The sequence below is a fragment of the Fusarium sambucinum genome, chromosome II (genome assembly GCF_050947815.1).
Source record: "Fusarium sambucinum isolate potato_lamoka chromosome II, whole genome shotgun sequence".
Classification (NCBI taxonomy): Eukaryota; Fungi; Ascomycota; class Sordariomycetes; order Hypocreales; family Nectriaceae; genus Fusarium; species Fusarium sambucinum.
The window spans coordinates 5660631-5675480 of NC_139293.1; the positions used below are offsets into that span (position 1 = coordinate 5660631).

A 14850-nucleotide genomic window follows, 5' to 3' on the forward strand; every position below is an offset into this window, starting at 1 on the left:
TATTTATCCTCCGTACTGAACAAACTCATTCATTTACCATCTACTCATCATGAAGATTCTCTTCATCGGCGCATCTGGTTCCATCGGAGGCGAAGCTCTCCGTCAATGCCTCGCTCATCCAAAAGTCACTTCGGTAGTGTGCTTCGTGCGCCGCCCGCTCCCATCAGATGTCTCAAACAATTCAAAACTTCAATCCGTCATGACCAAAGACTTTTCTGTCTGGCCAGAAGATGTCCTGCTTCCTCATGTTGACGCCACCGCCATGATCTGGTACGTCTCTTGCATGCTTCAACTTGTGCTTTCAATTAACACGAATATCCAGTGCTATGGGCTCATACCGGGGAAACTTAAGGGCAGACCTGGAATACCCTATTGCTTTCCAACTTGCCTTCGCACCTCTGCTAAAGAAACAACCAAAGCGACCACGATTCCGCTTTATTCACCTCAGCGGCAAATTTGTCATTCAAGATCAAGATGCAAAGCTATGGGTTAACGACTACCCTCGCAAACTAAAGGTATTTTTCCTTCTTAATTGTTGATCACAACATATCTGACCACGGTGGTCATCTAGGGTCTATGTGAAGTCCGGTCCAGAGAGTTAGCAGAAGAACACAAGTCTGTCTGGCGAGCCTTGGTGCTTCGACCAGGCGGTGTGGTTACGCAAAATCTGATGATTCCGGGCATAATTGCGAGAGCACTATTAGGTGATAACTGGGTGGTTTTGAATCGCGAATTGGGTGCGTATTTTACGTATTTGGCTGTCAGTGAAGAGAGTGAGCCAGAGGGGACGTTTCTGGTCGAGAATAAGCGCATTGTTGATGGTGGAAGGGAGTTTTTGAAAAGTCAAGGGTCGAATTAAAAGAGTTGGTTTCAGAGGGTTTGTACTATATGTTGAGCATGGAGAATAATTCAAAATAATGACACAGGCACATGGGTGGACTTCCTTTCTTTGACATCATCACTCTTGCACAACAAGAATATCCAACTATAGAAAGCATCATTCAGGTACAACAATCTAACTTGACTGTTTGCAAAACATAATCCGAAAGAAATTTATCAAATCGGCGCCGGTGGGTTTCTCATAAATGGTAATCAGCAGGTCGAGTAACTCTCGTGCCTCTTCTCTCCCAGACACCGTCGATCTTCATATCCCTTGCACCACTGCAGTATCAGGTTAGTTCCATCTTTCAAATCAAATTTGGGTTCTTCTTACTCGTCTCTCCACATAATTATTGGCTCAGTCTGGCCCTTTGGAGGATTTCTAAACACCATGTTCTTGGTCTATCACATATCAAAGTCAGTAAGAACTTTCATATCACGGTGGGTTTACTTACCAATCCAAGCGAGAGATGAATAGCTGGAGGATCAACGGTGATCTCATTTGTAGGCTTTCCACCCTGAACGGCGGCTGAAATGTTCTGCGCCACTACATGTGCTTGTGCTGCTCCTGGTCGCGCTGCTTTGTGGGCTCCGCTATCGGCAATATCGCCGCATGCATACAGATTCGAGAAACCTGGATCGGCGAACTGTAAGCTTGGTGATACTTTGATGAAGCCGTTGGCCGAGTTGAGGATCTTGTGTCCTGGAGTGGGTTGTAAATCATGTAGAAACTGGCTGTTTGGGGTTTGACCAGTTGCTGGGATGACAAGGTTTGTTGTTAACGTGCGACCATTCTTTAGCTCTAACTCGAATTCTGAACCGTCTGTTGGGAAGCCACTTTCTGGGATAGAGGCACGTGTGCCGGTGATAACACTGTCATGGGCTTTAGTAAATGACCAGTCAAGAAGGAATAGAAAGTCAACTTACTCTACACCAAGCTCTTGCAACCGGTCACGGATGATGGCATCCATCTTGGGGTGGTAGAGCTGCATGAGTCGATCTCTTGAGTGAACCAGCGTCACTTTCTTCTCAGGATAAACCTCTCCTAGATCAGTGGCCATTTGCACGCCCACCGCTCCGCCGCCTACAATGACGATCGATTTGGCATTCTTGATACCCTGCTGATAGGTTTTGAAGTAGTCGACGGATGTCTTCTTATCATCGTGCTGCATGTTGCTAGGAGCCTGAAGACGTGTTCCAGTAGCAACGACTGCATAGTCGAATGGAATCTCTGTTGAACCTTGCCATGGCCGGTCAATAGTGATTTGGTTCTTTTGTAGAGAGACTACTCTGGCGTTCACTATGGCGTGGTTTGCAGAATTTGGTAGAGAGGAGAAAAAGCCAGTATAAGGGATGAAGGCTTTGTGTTCGTAATCTGGGACGATGGCGAACCGAGGCTGGCAGAGTTAGTAGATGGAGATTTATTTAGGTGAACAAGACACTTACAAAAGCGAAGAGATGATGGAAGTGGCTATGCGGTTCTATTAATAGGACCTGGAATATGTCAGTACTCAAACTTGAGGATAATGTTATAAGGACATACTCGATGAGTTACTGGGAGAAGAGCCGCAAGTTCTTTGACAGCAGCCTAAAATTGTTAGTCTAGGTTCAGAGGATGGTCGGGGTTGACTTACAAGCCCAACGAATGAGCCACCAACGACAATAACATTTTTAAGACCGGCAGTCATCTTGGTAGACGATAAAATGAGATATGAGATTATGGCAATGAAGATCTGATTAAAGATGGATTCACAGGGTCTTTTAACTGCAGCCATCTTATCAATCTAAGGGACCTCGTCTGGGTGTTCGCTTTGCCGGATATCCGAAATCAATTCCCGAGATCGGCCCCCTCCTGGGTCGGCAACTCGGGTCGGCATCTTGTCGCAAAAGAGCGAGTCACGGTGAATTGGCATGAAAAGACCGATAAAGGGTGAATTATGACCAATAAAAACAAAATGGGAGCGCTTCTTTTTAGTCTATTCACATTTTACGAGGCTTTTACAGGTGGCTTACTGTTACGCGTACGTATGCGACGTAGCATGTCTGATCGGCTGCGCATCCCTGCGAGGTACCTACCAAGCACTCGCTGTGGTGGTAACAAACAGTGGCATGGGTCTTGCACATTCAATTGGGGAAATCACAGAATAGGAACAACTAGGACGTATGGATTAACAAGGTCTAATTGCTAGTCTCGGTCACTGCTTGTAGACGATATGTTTATGCCAGCCGTTGGTGAGGATTGCTCTTGTTAACTATCTAGCAATTGTTGTTTAGACATCTCTAACATTAGCCAAACTGCTCAAGTGGGTCATCAACATCCGCTACCTATGATGGTGGATGGTCACTTGCTCATGGAATATCACATGGAAAATTACCTGCAATTAGTACAGCACATCGGAGATAAAAATAAATGCCAATTCGTAAAGATTAAAACATGATATTTGCTTGCTCAGTTACCTACTTTGTTATGTAAGCTTAATGTGTGGATTATATGCCTAGAAGACTACATTGACTGTCGCCTTACCATCACCACAGTTGATTATCACAGTTGTTAGCGTGGACATTACCACAGCGTTTATCCAGAATGGCCGCGAGGAACATACAATTAACCTGATCGTCAATAAAATACAAGTAAGTTTATAATGATTGTCTCGTAACACATCGTCAACTATAGAAGTAGTCAGGTTAAGGTGACTAAAAGTCAACAAATGATTTGTTTACTTGCTACCCTAGAATCGAGCTTCATGTTCACGGGTCATCTCTGATTCAGACGTGGATTTAGCACGTGGGGTAAATGAACCAATCACATCGTAAGGCTTAGCGTGCATGATCCGGAGATTGTGGATCCGCACTAATTAAACCTAATAATTCCCTATATATCTCCTAAGGCTATATAATGCCTATAGGTTATATTAGATATATATAAGCTATAAAAATAAATAAATTAGTTAATTTACTATTAAAAGCTATATATATTTTATACTTAAATAAGTATATAAAAGAAGTATTAATAGCTTAATAAAGTATATAAAAATACTTTATATTTATTATACTTATAGAAAGTCTTAGTAATCTTTAGCCTTTTTAAGCTTAAGGTATTTATATATAAGCTTTAAGTAATAAGATTATTAAGCTTAACTTTAAAATAGCCTTTATATTAGCTATTATTATAGTATTAAATATAATTATACTATAAAATTAATATAAATTTATTATTATATTAAAATCTCTTATAAAGGCAGCTATTATAAGTATAGCTTATAATAAGGCTATTAATAAGCTTAGCTCTTTAAAGCTTTTATAATTAAAAAAGCCTCTAGTTATATTGCCCTTTTTACTATAAAATATATATATTAATAAAGATTTTATTAAAGAAGAAAGTCTATATAAAAGCCTACTATTTATTATATTAAATCTAGTAATTATAACCCTTATAGGTATAAAGCTAATTACTATAATTAATACTATTTATATTAAAGTTATAAGTAATTTAAATATAAGGTATAAAGATTATATAATTAATATTATTATTAAAGAAGTTATAAGTAATATAAGTAAAATAAGTAAAAGAATTTAATTTTATATAATAGTATTCTTCTTATTTACTTTTAATAAAGTAACTGCTTATTTAAAGTATAAAGGAATTATATTTAAAGGTAATTTAATTAACTTATAAAGAAGAAAATATAAATTAATAGGGAAAATTAAAGGGAAAAAGTCTATTAATCCTATAAGGTTATTTATTATAAGTATAATAATATATACTAGTATTAATAAGGATACTAGAGGCTATTATATATAGGTATATATACTAGCTTATAGGTCTTAAGCCCTTTAATTTAAGACTTACTCTTATATTAATTAAAAGAATATCTTCCTTTTTATTATTATAATTATAGTTATTACTTATAATTTATAATATATAGTAATAACTATAGCTATAAGAGGTATTAAAAGCTATTAATCTTTATTTATACTTAACTATTTATATTAATATGCCTTATTTTTAATAATCTCTAAGAAAAAACTAAAAAATTAATTTTAAAGAATTAAATATTAACTTTATAAATTTAAGCCTTATTTTAATTAAGTAATTAATTATTATATATTCCTATATATTAATATAGACCTATTTTAATATAATCTTTTTATATTACTATAATATACCTTTAATTACTAAGAACTTTACTTTATAATTAACCCTTTATATATAATTAATAAAAGAAAAGGCCTTTTAACCTAGCTTTACTTTTTAAAGGTAAATAGTAATATAGCTTTAATTCTAATTTTAAAGAATTAAGGTATTTAATATTATCTTATAATCTAAGTATAAGCTTATATACTAATTAATAGAAATAGTTAAATATTATTAAGGTTAAAGAAAAAGTTATCTATAAAGTAATTATAATTAATAATAGTATTTCTATTCTTTAAATATATAAATTAAAGGGCTATAGCCTTTAACCCTTTAGCTATATTAAGAAACTATAAATACTTATTTTAATAGGAATATTAAATATAATTATTATTTATAAGGCTTTAATAAGGCTTAACTTCTAAAAATAATAAAATTATATAATAAGGATTCTCTATATTTAACTTTTACCTAAGGAAAAAAAATTAGTATTTAATTTAAAGAGTATAGCTTTCCCTTATAATTTAATTACTTAAGCCTTTATCCTTTAATTAAAGAAGCTAGCTATAAGAATTAATAAGATTTTTATTATTTTAATAAGGATATATTTAATATACTTATTATATTTTAATAAGCTATAATTATTAATTTACTCCTAGGATTTTACCTTTAACTATTAAACTTATTAAGTTTCTTAGTTAATAATAATATCCTTACTAAAGAAAGAAACTTTAAAACTTCTTAAAGTAATATATACTAGAATTAGTATTATAATACTTTTACTTTATTATTATTATATTTAATAGTATAATTCTTAGATAATTCCCTAATAAATAAAACCTAATTAATATAACCTAGGTTAATATACTTTAAAGGAGAAAATACTATTCCTCTTATATATAATTACTAATAAATTAATTAATAATAATCTTCCCTATATAATTTAAATAAAGATTCTAAGGTTATTAAGTTTATTTTATAAGAAAAATAAGAGATAATAAGCTAGGGAATCTAGTTTTATTATTTAATAGATAAATATTATAATAATATAGTTATAGAAATTATAACTATATAAGACTATAATATTATAGTATATATTTAATAGATAATTTTATAAAATATTAGCTTAAGCCTATTAGCCTTTTTACTAGTATTACTTAAATAGGCTTAACTATTTTATTTAAAGTATTTACTATAATAATATAAGGAAATTATAAAATCTTTTAAGCTATATCTTATAATATAAAGTAATTAAGCTATATTAAAGACTATATATTATTTTAACCTTAAACTTAATCTTAGAATTATTTAATAGCCTATTTAACCTAGATAATTTAATTTTCTTAGTTTAAATAAGTTAAACTCTTATAGATTATAAATAATATAAGAAATAAGCTATAGATTAAGCTTTAATTAGAATATTTAACTATTTTAAAAGTAAAGCTATATTTTTAAAATATATTAAAATAGTTATTTCCCTATATATTAAAGTATTTATAAGATAATTATAGTAAGTAATATAACTATAAGTAATATCTCTAAGAAGATTAAAAAGGAAAACTTATTAGTCTTTAACTTAAATTACTTTAATAATTATTATAATTAAGGTTTTATTATTATATTAAGAGGTAAATATATCTATATAGATATTTTTATATTTAAAGAATACTTATTAATATTTAAATATTATAAAGAAGATTATCTTATTAATTATTACCTTTTAATCTTTATTAATAAAGCTTATACTTAATTAATATCTAAAATAAATAGTATTAAAAGGGAATAATTCTTAAATATACTTATTATTAAATTTATTTAAATAATTATATATTAATTTAAATAACTTAATAATAAATTATAAAATGCCTTATATTTTAATTTATACTCTTTATAACTTATTTATAAGAAAATTATATTAATATAATAGGCTTAATATAAAGTAAACCTAGTAAAATAACTAGGATATATTAATAAGACCTTTATTCTCTTTATAATCTTTTTTATAATTAATCTTAAAGTTATATATTTCTTTCTTTACTTAGATAAAAATACTAAGTTAATAGATTTTATTTATAATTATTAGAATTAAAGAGAAGCTATTAAAAAGACTATTAACTAAAATGCCTTAAAGTCTAGCTTTAATTATAATTAATAGTAAGAAAATAATTCCTATAGAAATAAATAATATAATAATAAATAAAGTAAGGATAGTTATTAAAGAGATTTCTATTATTCTAATAAATATTATAATAGCTAATAATAAGATAATAAGAGTAAAGATTAAAATTATAATAGTTAATATAGCTATAAAAGCTCTTAAAAAGACTAAAATATAAATAACTATATATAAGATAATTATAATAATTAACTATAAGAAAAAGACTATATTTAAGAGAAAAAGAAAATATATTTTAAGAAGATATATTTAATATTAATTAATATTATACCTAGTCTAAATAATAATACCCCTATAGATAATAGCTACTCTATAAATAATAGCCTTTTTATTAGCTTTAAAGCCTTTTAAGAAGCCTATTTAAGTTTTATAACTATAAAAGGCCTATTATTAAATAATATTTATAATAATACTTTCCTTATAATTAATAATATAGAGGTATATAATTATAAGACTTATAAATAAATCTTTATAATATAAAGCTTATTCTAGGAATACTTATAATCTAAGGGATATATTTTAAAGAAATAGCTATTAAGTAAGAATATATTTATAAAAACTAAATAATATATTTATTATTATTAAGATTTCCTATTTTATAATAAGCTTTACTAATATATATATTAAAGATATAATTATAATACTATAAAATAATAATAAAATAGTATAGCCTTAATAAATAACTAAGTATATACTACTTTAATTACTGCTTATATACTTATTCTATATAAAATAAATAGAAATTATATTTACTTATAATTTCTAGCTTAAGGATTTCTCTCTAGACCTTTAATAACTATTTATATAAATATAAAGTATAATAAACCTATAGTTAGCTATAATTAGCTTTAAATATTAAACTACTTAATTAAAAAGAAAAAGCTAATATATATATATAGAATTAATAATAAGGTTAATAAACCTTATAATAAGTAAATTACCTTTACTTTCTATATAAATAGAGTTTAATATAATAGAAATAATACTAGGCTTATAAAGTTTAAATATAAAGGCTAGGTTTAAAATAGAATATCTTTATCCTTATTAGCTGCCTTATTAGGTAATAAATAGATAGTCCCTTATAGGGTTAATATAATAAATACTATTTACTATTTAGACTATATTATACTTAAGGACTTTTATATCTTTTTCTAAGTAATTTAATTAGTTTAAAAGGTAATTTAATAAGTATAAGTTATATAAGCTATAATTATTTTAATTAGTTAATTATAACTTATTTCTACTTTATAGAAAGAAATTCCTAAAGAATAACTATATATATTCTATAGATCTCTTTTTATTATTATTAATAGTCTAATAGATATTAATAGCTATTTTAATATTATAATTACTAATAATACTAATAAGGATATTTATATTTCCTAGAAATAAAAACTAAGTAATTTAAAAGAATATAAGTCTTAATAGTTATATTTAATAATTAATTAGAAAGTAATATTTATAGCCTTTACTATAGTTAATATAGCTAGGTATTTAAATAGCTTTAATAAAGAATTTATCTAAGGATTATAAATAGGTATATAAATAAGCCTATTAAGTAACTTTATTCTTACCTTAGCCCTAGAAGCTATAGCTATTAAAGCTATTATTCTTAAGACCCTGAAATATATAGTATTAAAGTTTATTAAGTATATAATATTAAAGTCTATTAAGTACTTTAAAACTATTACCTTAGGTATTTTAAATACTATAATAGTAGATATTATTAAAGCCTATTATTAATAAGATAAATAAGAATAATAGCTATTTATAGTCTTTATAGATTTATTAAGCAGTAAGCTATAAATACTTAGGGAAAATAATAATAAAACTATTTACTTAATAAAAAAAGAGATAAGGTATTATAAACTCCCTTATAAGGTTTAAGTATAATAATAATTAAACCTTCTAGAGATTATAACTATAAATAAAGTATATATTTATAATAACTTAATATTATTTATAGTAAATACTATTAAATTAATTAAAGACTTTATTAATATTTAAAAAGATATTAAATTAATTAAAGTTAATAAGGGAAATAAAATAATAGTATTATTAGTAAAGAATTAATATAAATAAAAGGTCTTTTAATACCTTTATACTTATAAAATAAAAAATAAAGAGTTTATTAATAAAACCTTTAATAAATTATATTAATAGGGATAAATAAAATAAATATATTAACTTATACTTTTCTTAGCTTTTATCTTTATAGTCTAGAGAATTATAAATAGAAAATAAAAAGAATATATAGTTATAGACTTTTATACTTTAAATAAAGTTATTATACTTAACTGCTATTTATTACCTAAATAAAAAGATATTATAAGTGCTTTATAAAAAGCTACTTATATTTTAGTTATTAATATATTAACTTTCTTTTATTAATTTAAAGTTAAAGTAAAATATAAAGATTACTTTATTATTATTAGTTATTATAAACTTAAATAATTAATAATAGCCTTAATAGGTTTTTATAATCTACTAGCCTATATATAATAATATATAAATTATTTACTTTATTTATATTAATCCTTTTACTATATATTTATTAATAATATTATTATTTACTTTTACTTTATTAGTAAATACTTAAAATATTTAAAAGTATTATTTTCTTTATTTAAAACTAAGAATCTTATTATCTTTCTTAAAAAGAGCTAGCTAAAATATTTAAGTATATAAATACTTAGATTTAAAGTTAATATATTAGGATTATTAATTATATTAGAAAAAGTAATTATATTTATAGCTTTAAAGTTCTTAAAGTAGCTTATTGCCTTTAAATAATATATTAATACTATTAGTTATATATAATATTTAATTCCTTATTATACTTAACTTATTAAACTATTTTAATAATATAAAGTTACTTTTTTTACTTAAGGAAAATAAAATAGTAAAGTAGTTAATAATAATAAAGGCAAATATATTACCTATATTAAAATAACTTTTTATAAATCTATAGCTAAAGAATTAATATTATTTAAGGCTATATAAAATTAAATTATATCTAGTAAAAGGCTATTTTATTTTAATTTAAAGAAATATTTATTTTTATAAATTAATATTAGCTTATAATAAGAATTTAAAGCTATTTTTTATTATATTAAAGATAAATATATATAGAAAGAGGGAATATATATTCCTTTTAATATTATTTTCTTAATTTATTTCTTAAGTAGAATATTATCTTTAGTAGAACTCTAATATAAATTAATTAAATTAGAAATAGCTTACTTAATATAGGCTATATATTACCTTAAGCCTTAAATTAAATTAATAAAAGGTTTTTTAATAGTTTTTATTAACTATTTTACTATTAAGCCTATTATTAAGAAAATAATATTAGAAATCTCTAGTTTTAATTAAGCTAATTAATGCCTAATTAATATATTAATTTACTTTTTAAAATATAAATTATATGTATTTTATATCCTAGGAAAAAAGAACTTTATTCTTAATATATTAAGTTATTTTAAGGCTATAGAGATTAATATTAATATTAATTAGCTTTATTTTAACTATATTGCCTTAGATAATATCTTAATAGGAATTAAAGCCTTTATAGCCTTAGAAATTAAAACTAAGTTTCTAATAAAATATATTAAAAATATAAAATATAAAGTAATTATTAAAATAATTTTATTAAATATTAAGCTAATTACTATTAATAAATTAAATAGTAAAGATATTATAAATACTTTAAAGCCTAATATCCTATTTATTATATAGTAAAGCTTATTATATAATTATAATAATAAGGGAATTTACTGCCTTTATATTCTATATAATATAATTCTAGATATTATAAGTATAGCTTATAATAATAAATATTACTTTAAAATTAAATAAATAATATAAAAGCTATTAAAAATATCTATATATAATCTATTTAAATAAATTAAAAAGTATATCTATAAATATAAAACTTATTATCTTAAATATATAAACTAATAAAAGAGAATTAAAAACTATATACCTATTTAATTACTTATACTCTTAATATATACTATTATAATAGACTTTATTATTAAATTGCCTTTTATTATATTAATTAAATTACTATAGGCTATAGAAAGCTTTAAGTTATTTAATTAGCTTATAATAGTAATTTATACTATTAGTAAAAAAAGCTTATTAATACCTAGCTATACTATATATATAGCTAAAGATTAAGCAGTTATATTATTAAAAATATTCCTATTAATTAACTAGGGATTATTAAAAGTAATTATTTTAAATTAAAATAAAAAGTTTAAAAGTCCTTTCTAGTAAATACTTTAGAAATATTTTAATTATAAATTAATTATAATTACTACTTATTACCTTAAAGTAAATAGTCTTATTAAATAAAAGAATTAAATAGTTAAGATTATATTGCATTTTTATTATATTAAAAACCTAAAAGTTAATTAAAGTTATTTACTCTTAAATTTATAGTTTAATTTTAATAGTATATTTAACTTTAAAACTAGAATATTTATATAGGAATATATTTATAGATTTAGATTTAATAATACCCTTTAGCTTTTAAATAATAAAAGTAATATCTTTAATTTCTTATTTTTCTAAGAAACTATTTATAAGGATATTTAGCTAGTATTTAACTTTATTATAATAAAGAGAAAGAAATATTATAATAAGAAATATTACCTTATTACTTTAAAAGAGAATAATTATATTTATTTATAACTATATAATAGATATTATCTCCTAGGAAATCCTCCTTATAAATAGTTATAATAAAGAATTAGCCTATTTTAAATTAAATAAATAGTTAATAAGCTAATATATAAACTTAAGCTGCCTTTTAATTAATATATATATCCTATTATATTAATTAAATACCTTATTTCTACTTATACTTATAATTATATTAAAGCTAAACCTAGCCTTATTAAATAGGATTTTAATAAAGAAAATTAATATAAGATTAAATTCCTAATAAAATAGGAAATATATAACCTTAAGTAAAATAATAAGCTATTTAAAGGATTTATAATATAATAAAAAGGATAAAGACTTAAATATAACTTATAAATAAAGATAGTAAATATTAATAAGGAAGTTATTATAAAATATTATACTTTATATTTAGCTAAGTTTAAGAATAATAAAAAATATTATAATAAGTAATAAAAGAAGATTTCTAAGAAAAAGTAATATAGAATTTTAAATTAAAAAGGATAAAAAGAGATTATAATTATATATAATAAATATATAGATAGTATTAAGGACTATATTACCTCCTTTTAAGGCTAGTATATAATATATATTAATATTAATAAGGATACTAGAGGCTATTATATATAGGTATATATATTAGCTTATAGGTCTTAAGCTCTTTAATTTAAGACCTGCTTTTATATTAATTAAAAGAGTATTCTCCTTTTTACTATTATAATTATAGTTATTACTTATAATTTATAATATATAGCTTATAGTTAATTATACTTTTAATATAGCTTACTAGCTTTTTTAATAGCTTTTACTTTAATAAAGTATTTATAAAGCTTATAATTTATATATATTATACTTATAGCTATAATACCTTACTTATAAAGGGCTTAAATAAAGGTAAGTATTATAAAGAGGTTATTAAAGAATATATAATATATATTAAAAGGAAGAGATAATATAGTATTAAGTATAATTTACTATATTTCTATAAGCTTATAAGGATTACTATATTAATATACTGCAGAGATATACCTTTATTAAGGTATTTATATTACCTTAAGTATATAAAGCTATTACTATAAGAAATAGCCTTACTTAATAGCTACTTATATCTTTAAGCCTTAAGGTATTAAATTATTTTTTATAGTTACTTTTAATAAGGATTTTTCCTTATAATAAACTATATATTTATTAAAGGATATATAAAATCCTAGGATTTAAAGGGTTATTATAGTCTTTTAAATATATAAAGACTACTTATTAATATATAAGATTATATATTTAATAGTCTTTATTAAAATTATTAATAGTATAATTATATAAGGATTAAAATAATTATATAATATAATAAGAAGTTTAATTATATAACTTAGTTTAATTAACTATAGTATTAATTAGATTTTACTTTAATATTTTAACTTTATATTAAACTCTTAACTATATATAAATTTCTTCCTTTATAAATATTAACTTAAATAAAGTTTCTTATTACTTAAAATACTTATATTTATCTTTAATAGTTTAAATAAATACTTTTAATTCTATTAATTATAGCTTATATTAACTTATTATATTATAAAATATAATCTCTTTTATTATAAAGGTATTTCTTTTTTTAATCTTATAATATAGTATATAAAGCTATTACCCTTCCTATTAAATTTATTATAAATCCTTTTAAGGAATAAGAATACTAAGGAATTATAAGACTTTATAGCTAAATATAGCTAATACTATATTATCTTTAATTAAAGGTCTTTAACCTATAAAAATATATCTTAGCTTTATTATTATAAGGTTATATAGATCTTAGAATAAAGCTAGGCTAATTTTTAACACTTTAATAATCTTACTATATATATAGTAAAATTGCCTTATATATTACTTAGCTATAAGGCTATAGTTATAGGGTTAAATAGTATAATAATATAATATTAATATTATAATTATAATCTAGGTTAATTTAATATATTAAATATTAAAAGTAAAATAACTTGCTTTTTTATTATTATTTTTACCTTTCTTTACTAGTAATTTTATTATATAAGGAAAAAGAAAGTATTTATTATTATCTTATTATTTTATATAGCTTTATTTTAATATAAAGTTTTATTAAAAGCTTATTTAAAAGTATAGCCTTATAGCCTTATAATATTATTAAATTATTAAATATTTACTATTTAAGCTATTTTATTTCTTTATAAAATAATTAAAAGTTTTAAAAATATAAATATATTTAATAGTATTCTTAAGCTCTTTAAAAGGTAAAAAAATATAAAGATATTATAAGATAAAGTAAAATTACTATTATATAATAAATTTAATAATAAAATATATTATATTAACTTCTTTAAAGTAATTAATTTCTTAGAATTTATTAAGGCTATTTAATAAATTATTCTCTATATAAATAAGTATAATAAGCTATATATAAATATTAGCTATTAAAATAAGCTCTTAAAAGTTTAAGTTAATATTTAAAGCTTATAAATTTATTATATTTTAAAGGATTTATATAATATAAGTATTAGTCTATTTAGCCTATTTTTTAATAAGGAAAATTAAGTAAAATTACTTAAAAAGCTTAATAAGACTTAATAGAAATAATATAATAATAATATTATAATATACTGGCATATAAGGCTAAAAATTAAAGCCTTTAAGTAGATTTATAAGCTTTAATTTAATAGTAAAAGAAATAGCCTTAGTAGCCTTAATTATAGCCTTATAATAAAGTATAATTTTATTAATATTTAAATATAGTTATAGGCTAAATAAGGGATATAGGAAAAATAAGGGTTTAAGCAGAGGCTATCCTATAGAGGTTATTTTTTATATAATACTAATTTGTGGTGGCGGCGGGGCTGTGGGGGCCCCACAGGCGTTATATAGCCTTAGGAGATAGCGGGTCAGCGAATTGAATCACAACGGAGAAGGCACTGAGTTCAGTAAACTCAGCCTTGCTAATGGGCTT

General features: G+C 23.3%; 2 protein-coding genes across 2 annotated transcripts; one reads left to right on the forward strand and one right to left on the reverse strand.

The window, feature by feature from the left end:
* Positions 1-49: 49 nt before the first annotated feature.
* On the forward strand, positions 50-859 carry FSST1_008863 (uncharacterized protein; the record flags this gene model as incomplete). The annotated part of the gene is made up of 3 exons (XM_083225786.1): positions 50-270; positions 323-515; positions 572-859. 3 exons carry the CDS (start codon positions 50-52, stop codon positions 857-859), a joined length of 702 nt encoding a protein of 233 aa, XP_083084824.1.
* Positions 860-1079: 220 nt separating this feature from the next.
* Positions 1080-2567, reverse strand: FSST1_008864 (uncharacterized protein; the record flags this gene model as incomplete). Its single annotated transcript, XM_083225787.1, has 7 exons — positions 1080-1161; positions 1214-1281; positions 1335-1752; positions 1807-2276; positions 2326-2373; positions 2423-2467; positions 2514-2567. 7 exons carry the CDS (start codon positions 2565-2567, stop codon positions 1080-1082), a joined length of 1185 nt encoding a protein of 394 aa, XP_083084825.1.
* Between the last annotated feature and the right edge of the window lie 12283 nt (positions 2568-14850).